This window comes from Phodopus roborovskii, unplaced genomic scaffold (genome assembly GCF_943737965.1).
Source record: "Phodopus roborovskii unplaced genomic scaffold, PHOROB, whole genome shotgun sequence".
NCBI lineage: Eukaryota > Metazoa > Chordata > Mammalia > Rodentia > Cricetidae > Phodopus > Phodopus roborovskii.
Window position 1 is genome coordinate 27757839 of NW_026126407.1, and position 12706 is coordinate 27770544.

The 12706-nt window shown below is 44.7% G+C and overlaps 1 protein-coding gene across 1 annotated transcript; it reads right to left on the minus strand.

Annotated features, from left to right (window-relative positions):
* Positions 1–921: 921 nt before the first annotated feature.
* Positions 922–11242, minus strand: CUNH5orf15 (chromosome unknown C5orf15 homolog). The gene is made up of 3 exons (XM_051180718.1): positions 11055–11242; positions 4286–4800; positions 922–2732 (listed from the first exon to the last, which is right to left on the minus strand). The coding sequence occupies exons 1-3, from the start codon at positions 11200–11202 to the stop codon at positions 2601–2603; spliced, it is 795 nt and encodes a 264-aa protein (XP_051036675.1). The 5' UTR covers positions 11203–11242; the 3' UTR covers positions 922–2600.
* Positions 11243–12706: the final 1464 nt, after the last annotated feature.

Sequence of the window (12706 nt, forward strand, 5' to 3'; positions counted from 1 at the left end):
CTGGAGGGTGGGATAGCAACTTCTACCTACACAGGTGTGTCCTGAATACTAGTAGCTGTGGTAGACTAGATACCAACTATATAATCCTGGGAGGAGCCAGGGGCTGCCTGCCTCTAATTCCTCAGATACTTTATCTTAAAAGAGTGTGGAAACTGCTAGGCTGGAAGGGGGTGGGGGAGGCAACAACGTTTCCTGTTCAAGCTCAGTCTGTAGGACAATCCATATGAGTAGCCCTCACCCCCAAAGAAGCCCCGGCAAAGGCAGGCATGGTTACACATGGCAGAATGTTCTCTCAAGAAATGACAGGACTGCCCACAGACACACACCTGACAAGTTTTAACACATGCCTCTTCAGCTAACACAGAGAGCAGCTAAGTAAGGCCAAGCCTGGGCAGAGGCTCTAGGCCGCCAGTCCAGAAGTGAGCAGATCAAGTGCAGGTGGATCCATCAGTGCTGAGGTTCAAACGTGGATCAACGTCCCTCACCCAGTGGCTCAGGTGCTGTCAAACCCCAGTGTGGTCACCCTGTGCTCAACCTGGCACTCCCAAAGGCAGAGGCTGCTGAAGGCAGCACCTTCTTCAGTGAACACCACCACCAGGAGGTACCTGAGAGCCCAGATCTCCCCCCAGAGCTGATCCTCATGGTCTGGAGAGCGTCACACAGACAACAGGGAGCCCAGGCCTGAAACGCGCTCATTGGTCACCCGCAAGCCTTTTGTTGCCATCCTAGTTTGCTAGTGTTATCAGATGCAGTGACAAATTAGACCTAAGGAAGAATTCAGAATGTAAGTGGCATCCTAGAGGTAGAGTTCCTCCACTGAGCAGACCTTGCAGCAACTGGCTAGGGCTCACTCCTCCCAGTACAGGCCTCCTGTAGCCACCAAAAGTATCATTGTAATAAACACACTTATAAAAGCACAGATTTATAACTTTACCATTTATTTCTTAAAATCTTATTCAAAATATTAAATAATACAATTTCAGATATGAAAAAAACTACTGCAATAAAACAGTGCAGGTATATTTCACTATGCCGCCCACCCTGCAGTCAACTGTCCTGAAGGGGAAGGACAGCAGGCCTGCTTCTGTGTCCGCGCCGGGGTCATGGCTGCTGGCTCACCTGCGCTTTACTGAGCACACAAACACAGTAAAGGCTATGCTTTCTGGAGAGTTGTAATGAAGCTTGGTAGTCAACCACAGCTCAAATCACACATTTACATTCTGATCAACTCTAAAAATCAGGCTAACATGAAATACAGTAAATAATTCCAGTTGCTGGGGGAGGGGCAGCATAATAAAAACATGGCAGGGAGTCTGAATGTCACTGTTACACAGATCTGTGTGTAAACTTTATCCAGATTATCACTTTAACTGCAGGATTAAGACACAGTAGCATTCAAGTGATAATGGCCTCTAAAGTCTCTTCAAATTTACTGTGAAGCAAGAAACAAACTGAAAAAAATCAGATCTAAGTTTGAAACACATCGCCTGAACCCTTGGAACTTGTGCCAAAATCAAGTACAGACTAAAAGTAACTGTTGTTCACAGGTTAAATAGTCTACCAATTTCTACCCAACCTTCATTCAGTAATCCAAACCAAAAACTGCTATCTACCTAACATTTCAGCTGTGTTCACTAGGAATTGGGAATTGCAGTCTATTTTGCAAGAATTCCCAAACAAGTTTGACATGTGATTGGTAAAACAGCAGTCACATTATCATACACTGTTTTAAGTGCCTAAAAAATATCCAAAGAGGTTTTTTTTTTTCCTTTAAATAATTACATTTATTTACTGTGTGTGTGTGTGTGTGTGTGTGTGTGTGTGTAAGCACATGTGTGTGGGTGCACAAATGCCATGGCACACATGTCAGAGGACAACCCGCTTTCTTTCTACCATGCAGGTCCTGGGGACTGAACTCAGGCTGTCAGGCTTGGCGGCAAGCACCCTCACTAACTGAGCCCACTTACCATCATCTTTCAAAGCAGTTTTGAAAGAGAGGAAAATATGTTACTTTAAAGCATTATATCACAACATCCTTGTAAATTAAAGTTTGGTACCACACACACAAAAAAAAATGTGTTTGAAAATATGTTATCGGGAAGTGGGTGGGACGACCATACCTGTGGTACCAGCACTTGAGACTCCTAAGCAAGAAGACCAACTGTTCGAGGCCAGCTTAGGTTATTTAGTGAGGTCCTATCTCAATAATTAGAAATAGAATAAAGGAAAGAGGAAAAACAGCATGTGAATGTCAGCGAGCACTGCAAACCGGCAGTGCTGGGCCCCGTGAGCCTTTAGCTCCGGTTTGGGGTCTTTCAAAGGGAACCCTGCTACCAGAGGCACAATAAATGGAAAATAATAACTACACAAAAATATAAGGTAACATTTAACTCACATTTCAGATACCTGATTGAATCTAGCTCTACAGAACAGATTAAAAAAATTATATACTCCTTGTTTGTGACATTTAGTTCCCAAAGCACCAAGGCAAAAGAGAGCGCCCCCTCTTGGTACCACTTGCCTGTGGCAGAATTCTGCAGGACATCATACAAAAGTCAAGCAAATAAAATGACAGAGAAGCAAACTCCAGTCACAGTGCTTTAGAAAATATAATCATTGGTGATCTTCAGAGAAGGCATGGCCTCACTCACATTCTGGTCTAGACGATGGTACTCCACTGTTTTAGAACACAAGCCCTCACGCCACTTCCTGCTCTGAACTAGAAGGAAAATCTGAAATGAAACAAAACAATTAGACAAGCCAAAGAGAAAACTTATCCAGTAACATTTTTTTGTTTTGTTTTAAAGATTTATTTATTTGTTTGTTTGTTTATTATGTATACAGGATCCTGGCAGGCATACCTGCACACCAGAAGAGGGCACCAGGTCTCATTACAGATGGTTGTGAGCCACCACCATGTGGTTGCTGAACACAAGACCTCTGGAAGAGCAGCCAGTGCTCTTAACCTCTGAGCCATCTCTCCAGCCCCTGGTAACTTTTTTTTTAACAAGTACAGGATCTTGTTTAGGCTTTGGGACACAAAAACTAGTATCACAATAATAAAATAACACCCTTTTCCAGCCCTGTGAACAAGGCTGCACGATGCATCTCAGTGAGTGTGGGGTGGAGACCAGGAGACGACTTGGCCAAGTGTCAGCACACTAAGTTTAAGTCAGTTAACAAGGGACTCCAGGGGTTTGCCTGCTGCATTCCTGTCACTGGGCCACCGATACTCACAGCTGGAAGACATTCTGAAATTAATTGGTCCATTTTGTCATTTCTCAGGTAAGAAAATGAAGGCCTCAAAGAGGAAGACAGGCAGCTTGAGTCCCAGGAACCAAGCTCTTGAGAGCATCATATATGGAGGAAACTGCTTGAGCTCCTTCAGCATTCCAAAAGGTTCACTACTCAGTAGCACTAAGTAGCCCCCATTAGCTTATGCCTAGGTTATTAGGTTCCTCCTTTAACCCAGGAAAGCAATACAGCACAGAAATTGTCACCATCGTGCTACCTCTGAACCAAAACTTGGAATCATCTAACTGTCCAATAGGAACAGAGCACAGGGCTGGAGAAATGGCAAAGAGGTTAAGAGTACCAGCTGTTCTTCCAGAGGAACCAAGTTCAATCCTCAGCACCCACATGGCAGCTCACAACTGTCTGTAACTACCGTGCCCGAGGATCCAACACCCTCATCCAGACATACATGTAGGCAAAACACGGATGCACATAAGATAAAATAATAAAAAAACAGAGCCCAATCAATTATGTAAATATGAAACCATATTTTTAAATAAAATGTTATGGTGTCACAGTGGAGGGGGGGGCAACTAAGGAATGTTGAGAGCTGGAAAGAACACACCAATTGTCATCCAATATTAAACAGTCAGCTCTGAAAATATGTATGAGCCAGGCAATGGCACACCTTTAATCCCAGCACTCGGGAGGCAGAGAGAGGCAAATCTGTTAGTTTGAGGCCAGCCTAGTCTACAAAAGCTGGTTCCAGGACAACCAAGGCTACATAGTAAGATCCTGTCTTGGGGGAAAAAAAAAAAAAAAAAAAAAAATCACTCGATAAGACTTTGATTTTGTTCACTATGAAAAAAAAAAAAACATGAAGTAATTTCCTAGAAGTGCATCATTATTCCTAATTTGTCTAATGTACCACACTCATAACTTTATTAGACATGTTAACAGTTTATCACCACGTTCAACCTGGTTGAAAGAATTTATACAAGTATGACTAAGACAATGAAGCATTACAGAAGGAGCAAAAATCCCAACTTACCTTCCTTTTGTTGTGATACGTTACATAAACAACAGCTGCACAGAAAGCAAAAATAAGGAGATGGAAAAAGAAATGACTGTCTTCTCTGTTTGGGGGCTGGAGCTTCACCACCTTCACAGAGTCCTCAAACCCCCTGAAGCGCCTGTTCTCTCCGTCTATCTCTATGTTTATGTTATCATCAGGCTCCTCATCCCTGGGGTTAGTGGTCCAGTCGTAGTCTGGCTCTCCATAGTCACCATTGTCCAGAGTGTCTTTGGCTGTGGATGGGGAACTGTTGAGTGCCAGAAGATCCTCCTCCTCCATGCTGGGATCTTCACTGCTATCAGCCTGGTCCTGCGACGCAGAAGGAGCAGCTGAGGGGGTGGGTGTTGCAGAGGTGCCTCCATTTTTCTCTGTACTGGCTGGGGGAGGAACAGTGGTACTCATCTGGGAAATAGAAGGTTCAGTGTTGTTTCTGGGTGTTGGTGCAGCTGGAGGAGGAACAGTGGGGTTGTGTGGTGTGTTCTCTGGAGTATCTGAAAAACAAAAGCACCCCAACATTGCCAACCTTTTCTCTATTAAGAGAAAACAGTATTTATTGAATTTTTCACTAAGCATTTCTCTTCAGCATAATAAATTCCTGCAGCATTCACTTGTTTCTTCTTGGTCAATTAATCTCAGGTAGTAACTGCTTTGCTCAGTAAAACTTGAACAGAGTAAGGGACCCACTGCGGCACAGCCTGCTACTCAAAGAGCAAGCAAGCATGTAATTTCAGGTTGGGCAAAGTCTGCACAGACCCCAGGTCACCCCTACCTACTGTTTCCCTTTACCAAAGATTGGACTTCAGCCAACCTTGTCCAGGCTCCACCTCATCCCCTAGCAGAAAGAGGAGGCTAATCCTGGGTCAAGTGGGTTACAGAAACCAACTACTACACACAAACACACACACACACGCACAAACTGAGTACACTATAAAACAGGTACTTAGAATCTGCCTCTGCTTAAAAAAAAAAAAAAAAAAAAATCACTGACCCCTCAACTAATCACAGGTTAATGGCCTTCAGGTTTCTGTGCCCTGCTTCCCTCGGCAGGTTGGTAGGATAAGCACTCAAGGACATGTCTATCTAGTCTGCGTCATCCCTCTTCAAGGCTGCAAGCAGAGAAAAAAGCCGCTGCCCTAACCCTGAAGGCACCCTGCAGTCTACGTGAAGCAGATGCTCCAAGGACAGAGCAGTGACCCACCAGGGAGAAGTACACCCCCAGAACCACCAAGTCTCCTCAAGCAATAGGAACTAACTTCTGACCACCTTGCAGAACCAAACCAGAGATGAGAACCCCAGACTACACCCTGACCAGGATGCTCACTTATGCACAATCTGTCCCTCTCTGCCCCATGCATAATTTAAAAGTTCATGTCAGGACTTAGGAGTCACTGAACCCCTTTTTCGGTTTTTACCTCTCCCCACATTAATGCTCTGCTTTTCAACAGTCCTTGGCTTTAATTTGCATATTAGGGATAGGTGGCAGAACCCAGGCTTTTACTCTAAAAAGTCCTGTTTCAAGCATATAATCACTATACAAAGCCACAAACAAGCTGTAGACAGCTTTTCTAAGTGACACTTGAAGACTCTTCAAAAATAAGAAAAAAACAACTAAATTCTAAAGGACTGGAACCAGAAGCTAGAATTTGCATGCTAAGTGGCAACATCCTATTTTAAAGAATGGGAAGACAATCTCTGAATGGAAAGTGAAGCCAAATGCTTGCACAATCGTCCAGCTTGTGCCTCTACTTCCTCAAGGAGGTTTGCTGAAGTGCAGCTAAGACTTTCACAGAAGCAACTCCACACCGCAGACAGAACCAATAAGATATAGTACAGAGGAAAGCTACTGAAGCCAACAGTGTCCCAGTCTGTAACTGAATGCAGCCTCCACCGAAGACCTTCGGGCCACCTATTACTACTGAAACAAACAAACCCTATTGTGTGTGGTCTAGACCCTCAGTCTATAAACACAAGCCACAGGCCTTCACATATATGCCCATGTACAGAAAACAACTGTTCATATAAAATACTGTCTCAATTAAATAGCACAGATGACATCTACATTGTATATAGAAAAGGGGGCAGCAGCATCTTAACTGGACAGAAGTCTCCCAGAAAAAAAAAGAGTTTCTAACAAAAAAAAGAAAATGTTTAAAAAGATAGTAGGATTAGGGATATGGCCAAATATATGTGGGGCACTAGGTTTGATCCCTAACACCAGAAAAAGAAATATTAAAAGTAAATTAGAGCCAGGCACCTGCAATGTCAACAGTGAGCAGTGGAATCAGGAGCTCTGGAGTTCAAGTCACCCTCAGTTTACACAGCTAGTTGTTTCAGGGTACCCTGGGCTAGATGAAACCCTATCTCCAAACAAACAAATCAGTATTCCTCTAAAGCACCTGAGCTGGGCGTGCACAGAAACCCTCCCCTGGACCTCCAGTTCTCTCCTCCTGCTTCTCTGTTGAGAATCTGATTCCTTTCCAAACATGCTGGCCCTGAAGCCCTTTTACACAGCTGGTTTCTCTCCCATACCCTTGCACAGACTGAAGAAGGGGTACACCCCTTCTCCACATACTAGTTTCCCTTTCTTCTCCAGAAGCATCACTGATTTGGGGACACACATCTGGAAGAGCACTCAATGCTCTTAACCACAGAGCCATCTCTCCAGCCCCCAACCTACCCCATCAGCCTCTCACTCCACTGTTAACTGCTCTGCCCCAACCCATCTGCATCAGGCTTCTCAATCCATTAAGACTTACACCCATCCCCACCTTTTCAGGCCCTGATGGCCACCACCAAATTTTGCTGATAAATTCTCTTCTCTGTAACAGGGTTCAGTGCTGTGGCCAACCACTCTAATCCTTCTTGTATCAATGTCCAATTGCCTTCCCACTCACATCACACTCTCTCATTCATTTGGCAAGGGCTAAATCAAACTCACTATCCCCAAGTGCATCATGTACCTGCCCACAGCTGGAAATAAATACACTGTTTTCATGCCATCTGAAATTCAATGTGGAAGTTTCTACACTGTGTTTAACACTAAGTGGTTATACTGTAATTTCCTAGTCCATTTTCCTTCCTACTCCCTGTAGCATCCTCAATTTTCCAACATCTTCTCTGGTACCCACCCTCCTTTTTTTCACCTGGTAAAAACCACTGGTGACATCACTGTCTAACTTCTCTCAGAAAAATGATAATCAGAGAACTTCAACAAACCACCAGAACCCTTTTCATTCAACCGCCACAGGTCAGCTGCCTCCTCTGCCACTCATGATGCTCCATCTACATGATGTTCCCCATCACCGTGGCAGGGCAAGAGCAATGCACCAGGCAACCACCGACAGAAACCTCTGAAATAATGGGCAATCAACCCTGCCTCCTCTCAAGTCTTCTCAGGTTCTCTATGCCAGCCACACAAAGTAATAATGGACCTAGCTATGTGAGGCAAGGTCCTGCATTCAACCACACACACACACACACACACACACACACACACAGAGAGAGAGAGAGAGAGAGAGAGAGAGAGAGAGAGAGAGAGAGAGAGAGAGAGAGAACTGAGGAAGAGGATGGGATGTGAGGGAGTTGCTGCTGTTTATTCTAGGCTGCAAGTCTGGCATGATGTTTAAAGTCCATCAGTGTAATCCACACACTACCAAGCCAGATGAACCAAGGTTTCATCCCTTACATAAAAATTAACTAAGCAGGAGTCATATAAAATATAAAACATTAAAGGATAGAACTAGAAAAAGACCAAGGAGAAAACCCTTTGTAATCTGGGGTTCTTAAATTTTACCCAAAAAGCAAAAGTACAAGGCATAAAAGGGAAAACTGGTATTCTTCAAAAGACAAAAATTTTTGCTATCAAAGAGCCCCACAAGATAAAAAGACAACTATTTGCAAGTCCCATACCCAACAAAGTATGTGTTCCTAAGATATAAAGAACTCTCAAAATTCCAACCTGAAGAAAGCAAACAATTCAACTAAACAAAAGACATGGTGGAAAGAAAGAGTGAACCCTAAGTTCCCTCTGGCCTCCACATTCCCACTATGGCACGCCAACCTCCCCCCACACACATAAATAAATGCCTTACCTAGCACCAAGTGTGAGATGTGAAGGCTTTCACTTCACTGTCAATGCCCAGTCCAAGCCTCTATCCTCTCAGCTTTGCAATCATCTGCCTGCTTCCACCCCAACCCTGTTGTCCACATTCAACACAGCAACCTGTCATCCTGTAGAAACGTACATGAGGTCACTCCTCTACTTAGAACTCCCTTTAGCAGGCTGGAGAGATGGCTCAGAGGTTAAGATGACAAATGCTTTCCAGAGGACCGGATTTCTGTTTCCAACACCCACACTGAGAAGCTCACAACCACTTCCAACTCAACCATGTTCGGCCTCCATTGGCACCAAACACAACATACCCATAGACACAGGGAGGCAGGCAGGCAGGCAAACAAACTGGCACACTATTTATTTTCTTAATCTTCAAGCTCCCCCTTTCTTTAAAAAAAAAAAAAAAAAAAAAAAAAAAAAAAAAGCAGTCTTAGTAACTGTGTTCAAGATCCGATTTAAGAGCCAGGTGTGATGATGCATGCCTTTAGTCCCAGGACTCACAAGGCAGAAGCAGGTGGATCTCTGTGAGTTCAAGACAAGCTTGGAGTAGAAAGCGAGTTTCAGGGCAGTCAGGGCACAGAGAAAACCCTGTCTTGAAAAACAAAAACAAAATAAAACAAGATCCAGTCTGAGGGACAGAGAAGTGGCTCAGCAAGTAAGGGAGTTTGTACATCAGCAAGACCTGACTCCCCTGCCTTCCACCTACACACACACACACGGGGGGGGGGGGGGGGGGGAGAGAAAATAAATGCAAAAACCAACCTCATCTTCCCTTAGAGAAAGTAAATAAATGCAAAAACCAACCGCATCTTCCCTTTGACCATTCCCTCCTCTCCCTGACTGCCCCCCACACTACCTACTTAAAAGGCCACAGCATCCAGTGAACAAACATTAATTGCCCTCCCATCCAACCTAATCTCATCACAATGCACACTGCACCCTAAAGTCCATCTCTACACCTACTGTGCCTCTCCAAAGGACCTTCCCTCACTCCTAGCCAGGCAAAATCCTCCTTCATTGGTGAATACCTATACCTAGGCGCCAAGGAAGTCAAGAAATAAACATGTGGAAAAAATACACAAGTACAGCACAGGAAAATAAGCTAAGACTTTATCTGAAACATCTGATGCAAAGATGAATTCATCTGGTCAGATGAAAGGAGAACTCAACAACTAAAGTCAGACAGCGCTGATTTAACCGACTTCATGTCTGAACTTCATAAACATAGGTGTCACTGAGAGTGCTTAATGTTCCATCTGGGCCCTTTCCAAATCGGTACTGCCTCTAATTTAAAGGTAACAGGTAGGTAGGTAGATAGGTAGGGTGTGTTTGTATATGTGTGTGTGTGTCACAAACTTAGGTGCAGTACCCACAGAGGCCAGAGGTGTCAGATTACCCCTAAAATACAGTTTCAGATGGTTGATTTACATGATTAAATGATCAATAAATGTTCAAAACAATAATGTCTGCATCCACCACGGAAATCCTCATTACATTTTACAACGTTAAAAGAGCCTTGTAAGTGCCAGTCTTTCCCTCACAGACTCCAAAACTCTCCAGGTAAGACAGTCAACTGCCTGACTTCAGTGTTGCTGAAGAAAGTATATGCAACCTAGCACTGTAATAAAGGAATCAGTGATTGGCTAGACAGTTCCCCTTGGCAAAGAAGAAAATTATCCCTACTTTTCCTAACTCGGGAGGCAGAGGCAGGCCAATCTTTGTAAGTTCGATGACAGAACAGGCTCCAAAGCTACACAGAGAAACCCTGTCTCAGAAAAATAATAATAATAATAATAACAATACAAAGAGATTTGGGGAGAGAACAAATGCACCTTGGATGGAATGACTACTCAACAGGATGATGTTTAATTCTTTACAGCAGGGTTTTCCCACTAAATTTCCATCACAGTTTACAGATTTCATTTTCAATAAAGGTTTTAATATCCTGATTTATGTTGTAACATCTGCAAGAATACTCAAATACTACAGATCCATTAGAATGAGGCGTTCTAGTTAAGCCCCAGTGCAAGGAAGGGTATATCTTCTGACGACGACTCTCCTTTGTCCCTAAACTCCGCTCTTCCTCCCAAGTCCCTCAGCAGTCCAGCGCCCCTGGACTCCGCCTCTATCAAAAGCACCAGAGCCTCCCGGACCTCAAAAATGGGACCCCTCAAAAACCCTCCCCTCTTCCACTCTGAAATAATCAGTTCAATCAGCACACAGGGTCACTGCCCCTATCTTTATCTCTGACCTCACCTTCTCCAGAGGAAAACAAAACTAGCCTGGCCTTGCTTGTCCCCTAACCTCAAGTCTCCCATCCAATCTGCAAGACCTCGGAACTCCCCATTCTCAAGCATTCTAGGGACCCCACCCCGATCCCTGCCCTCCAAGGACAGTATTCTTCAAGACTGTCCACACCACGGCCACCTCCCGTCCCCGCCCACCCACTCGAGTCCCGGAATCTCACGACCCCACTTCTCAGGCCTGGGGAGATCGCACTGGGAGCGCTTCGGACGCCCGGGCCCAGCTCCGGCCGCGGGAACTCGGTGAGTGGGAGCCGCCGTGTCCCCGTCGAGCCCGGCCCGGTCCCTCGCCGCCGCCCTCCCCCCTCCACATCCCCGCGTCCATTACCAGAGCACAGGACGGGCGCGAGCAACAACGCCAGCACCAGCGACCGCGCCAGCGCTCCGAGGCCCCGGGCGCCCGGCCCGGGAAGCAGCTTCTCTCGCGCAGCCCCGCTCATTCTGCCCACGGCAGCGGCGGCGACGGCGGCGGCCATAACGGACTCGGCCCCGAGCCTGCGCTGTTGCTATGTTCTGCGTGATGACGTTAGGTACGCGTCTGAAGGCGCGTGCCCACAACAGCTACGTCCTGACGTGATGACGCAGCATCCCCTGAGGGGCTGGCAAGGAGATTCCCGGGTTGCAAAAGGGATTGAGAAAGACTAATGGAGCGGGTTTATTTTTATTTTTCAACTGATGGTGGTGGTGGTGGTTGTTTTGTTGTTGTTGTTTTTAATTTATTTCATGCACATTCTGTTTTGTCTGTGTGAAGGTGTCAGATCCCCTGAAACTGGAGATACATGCAGTTATGTGGTGTGAACCCGGGTCCTCTCGAAAGAACCCGGGTTCAATTCTCAGCACCCATGTGACTGCATGCTACTGGTGCAGACACACACAGGCAAAACACCCAGACACTAAATTAAATAGGTTCTTTAAAGAATATATGCTATGCTCAGGCACTACACACCTGACTTACACACACACACACACACACAGAGAGAGAGAGAGAGAGACAGCCATTCCTAAGCTAAAAATAAATCTTACTTTGTTTGCTTTTTCAAGACAGAGTTTCTCTGTGTTATGAACCGCTCATAAGTTTTCTTGGTTTTTCACGAACCATCTGTTAGGACCTTAGATATCAACGCACTGTCTTGTCCACATGGTGGAAACCATGCAGGAAATTACAAAAAAAAAAAAAAAAAAAAGGAAGAAAGAAACTATATAATTGCATGAACCCATATTAGACCTGTAAGGAAGTACAAGGTGACATGCTTTCAAGGTATTCCTATAACTGTTGGTCTGAAGTTGATGCAACACCACTCTTACAAATGTTTGAAGGTCATACTGGGATCACTACATTTACGTCTCCATGTGACTCTGCACCCTCTGTGACTAGTCTCTTTTTTGGTGATAAATTGTTTGAGATGTTGTGCAAAGAGCTGTCCAACTATCATATCAAACCACAATAAAATGCAAAACACCATCTAGAACACTATAAAGTGATCTCTGGTTACACAGAAGGACACCAAGAATTTCCTAGTTATTCTGATGGATCAAACAAGAAAAGATAGTTTGAAAGGCCATTGGTCAACAGATCCTTTGATATGCACCCCTGTATTTCCACAGACAATGAGTCACCATAGATTTGGGCAAATACGGACATTCTGGCATTTCAATGACAACACCAAATGGACAGTCACTAGGGGAGACTTTTCAAGACACAACCTGTGCTGGATTATTTCCTGCATAAATTTCGAGAATATACAAACCAAAGCAACCGTTGTCTTTGGATGAGGGAATGCAGAGGACATGTAAAGTTTCGCACATACAACCCAGCAAAAATAACAAAATATGGCTCACTTGTTTGGATGGTGTGTGATAGTGACACTAGCTATATCTGCAATATGGAGAGATGTACTGCTGAAGGAAAGAAACCGTGTGAGACTCTTCTTTCCGTCCTTGGGCCTGATCTTGGCATATGGTACCATACCTGCCAGGATA

Bases quoted from the DNA above. Each gene is read 5' to 3' on its own strand.
- CUNH5orf15 (XM_051180718.1), bottom strand. From the start codon at position 11,202: ATGGCCGCCGCCGTCGCCGCCGCTGCCGTGGGCAGAATGAGCGGGGCT. The intron at 4,801-11,054 runs GTAATGGACGCG...TTTGTTTTTCAG, and splicing joins CGCGCCCGTCCTGTGCTCTG to ATACTCCAGAGAACACACCA. The intron at 2,733-4,285 runs GTAAGTTGGGAT...GTTTCATTTCAG, and splicing joins CGTATCACAACAAAAGGAAG to ATTTTCCTTCTAGTTCAGAG.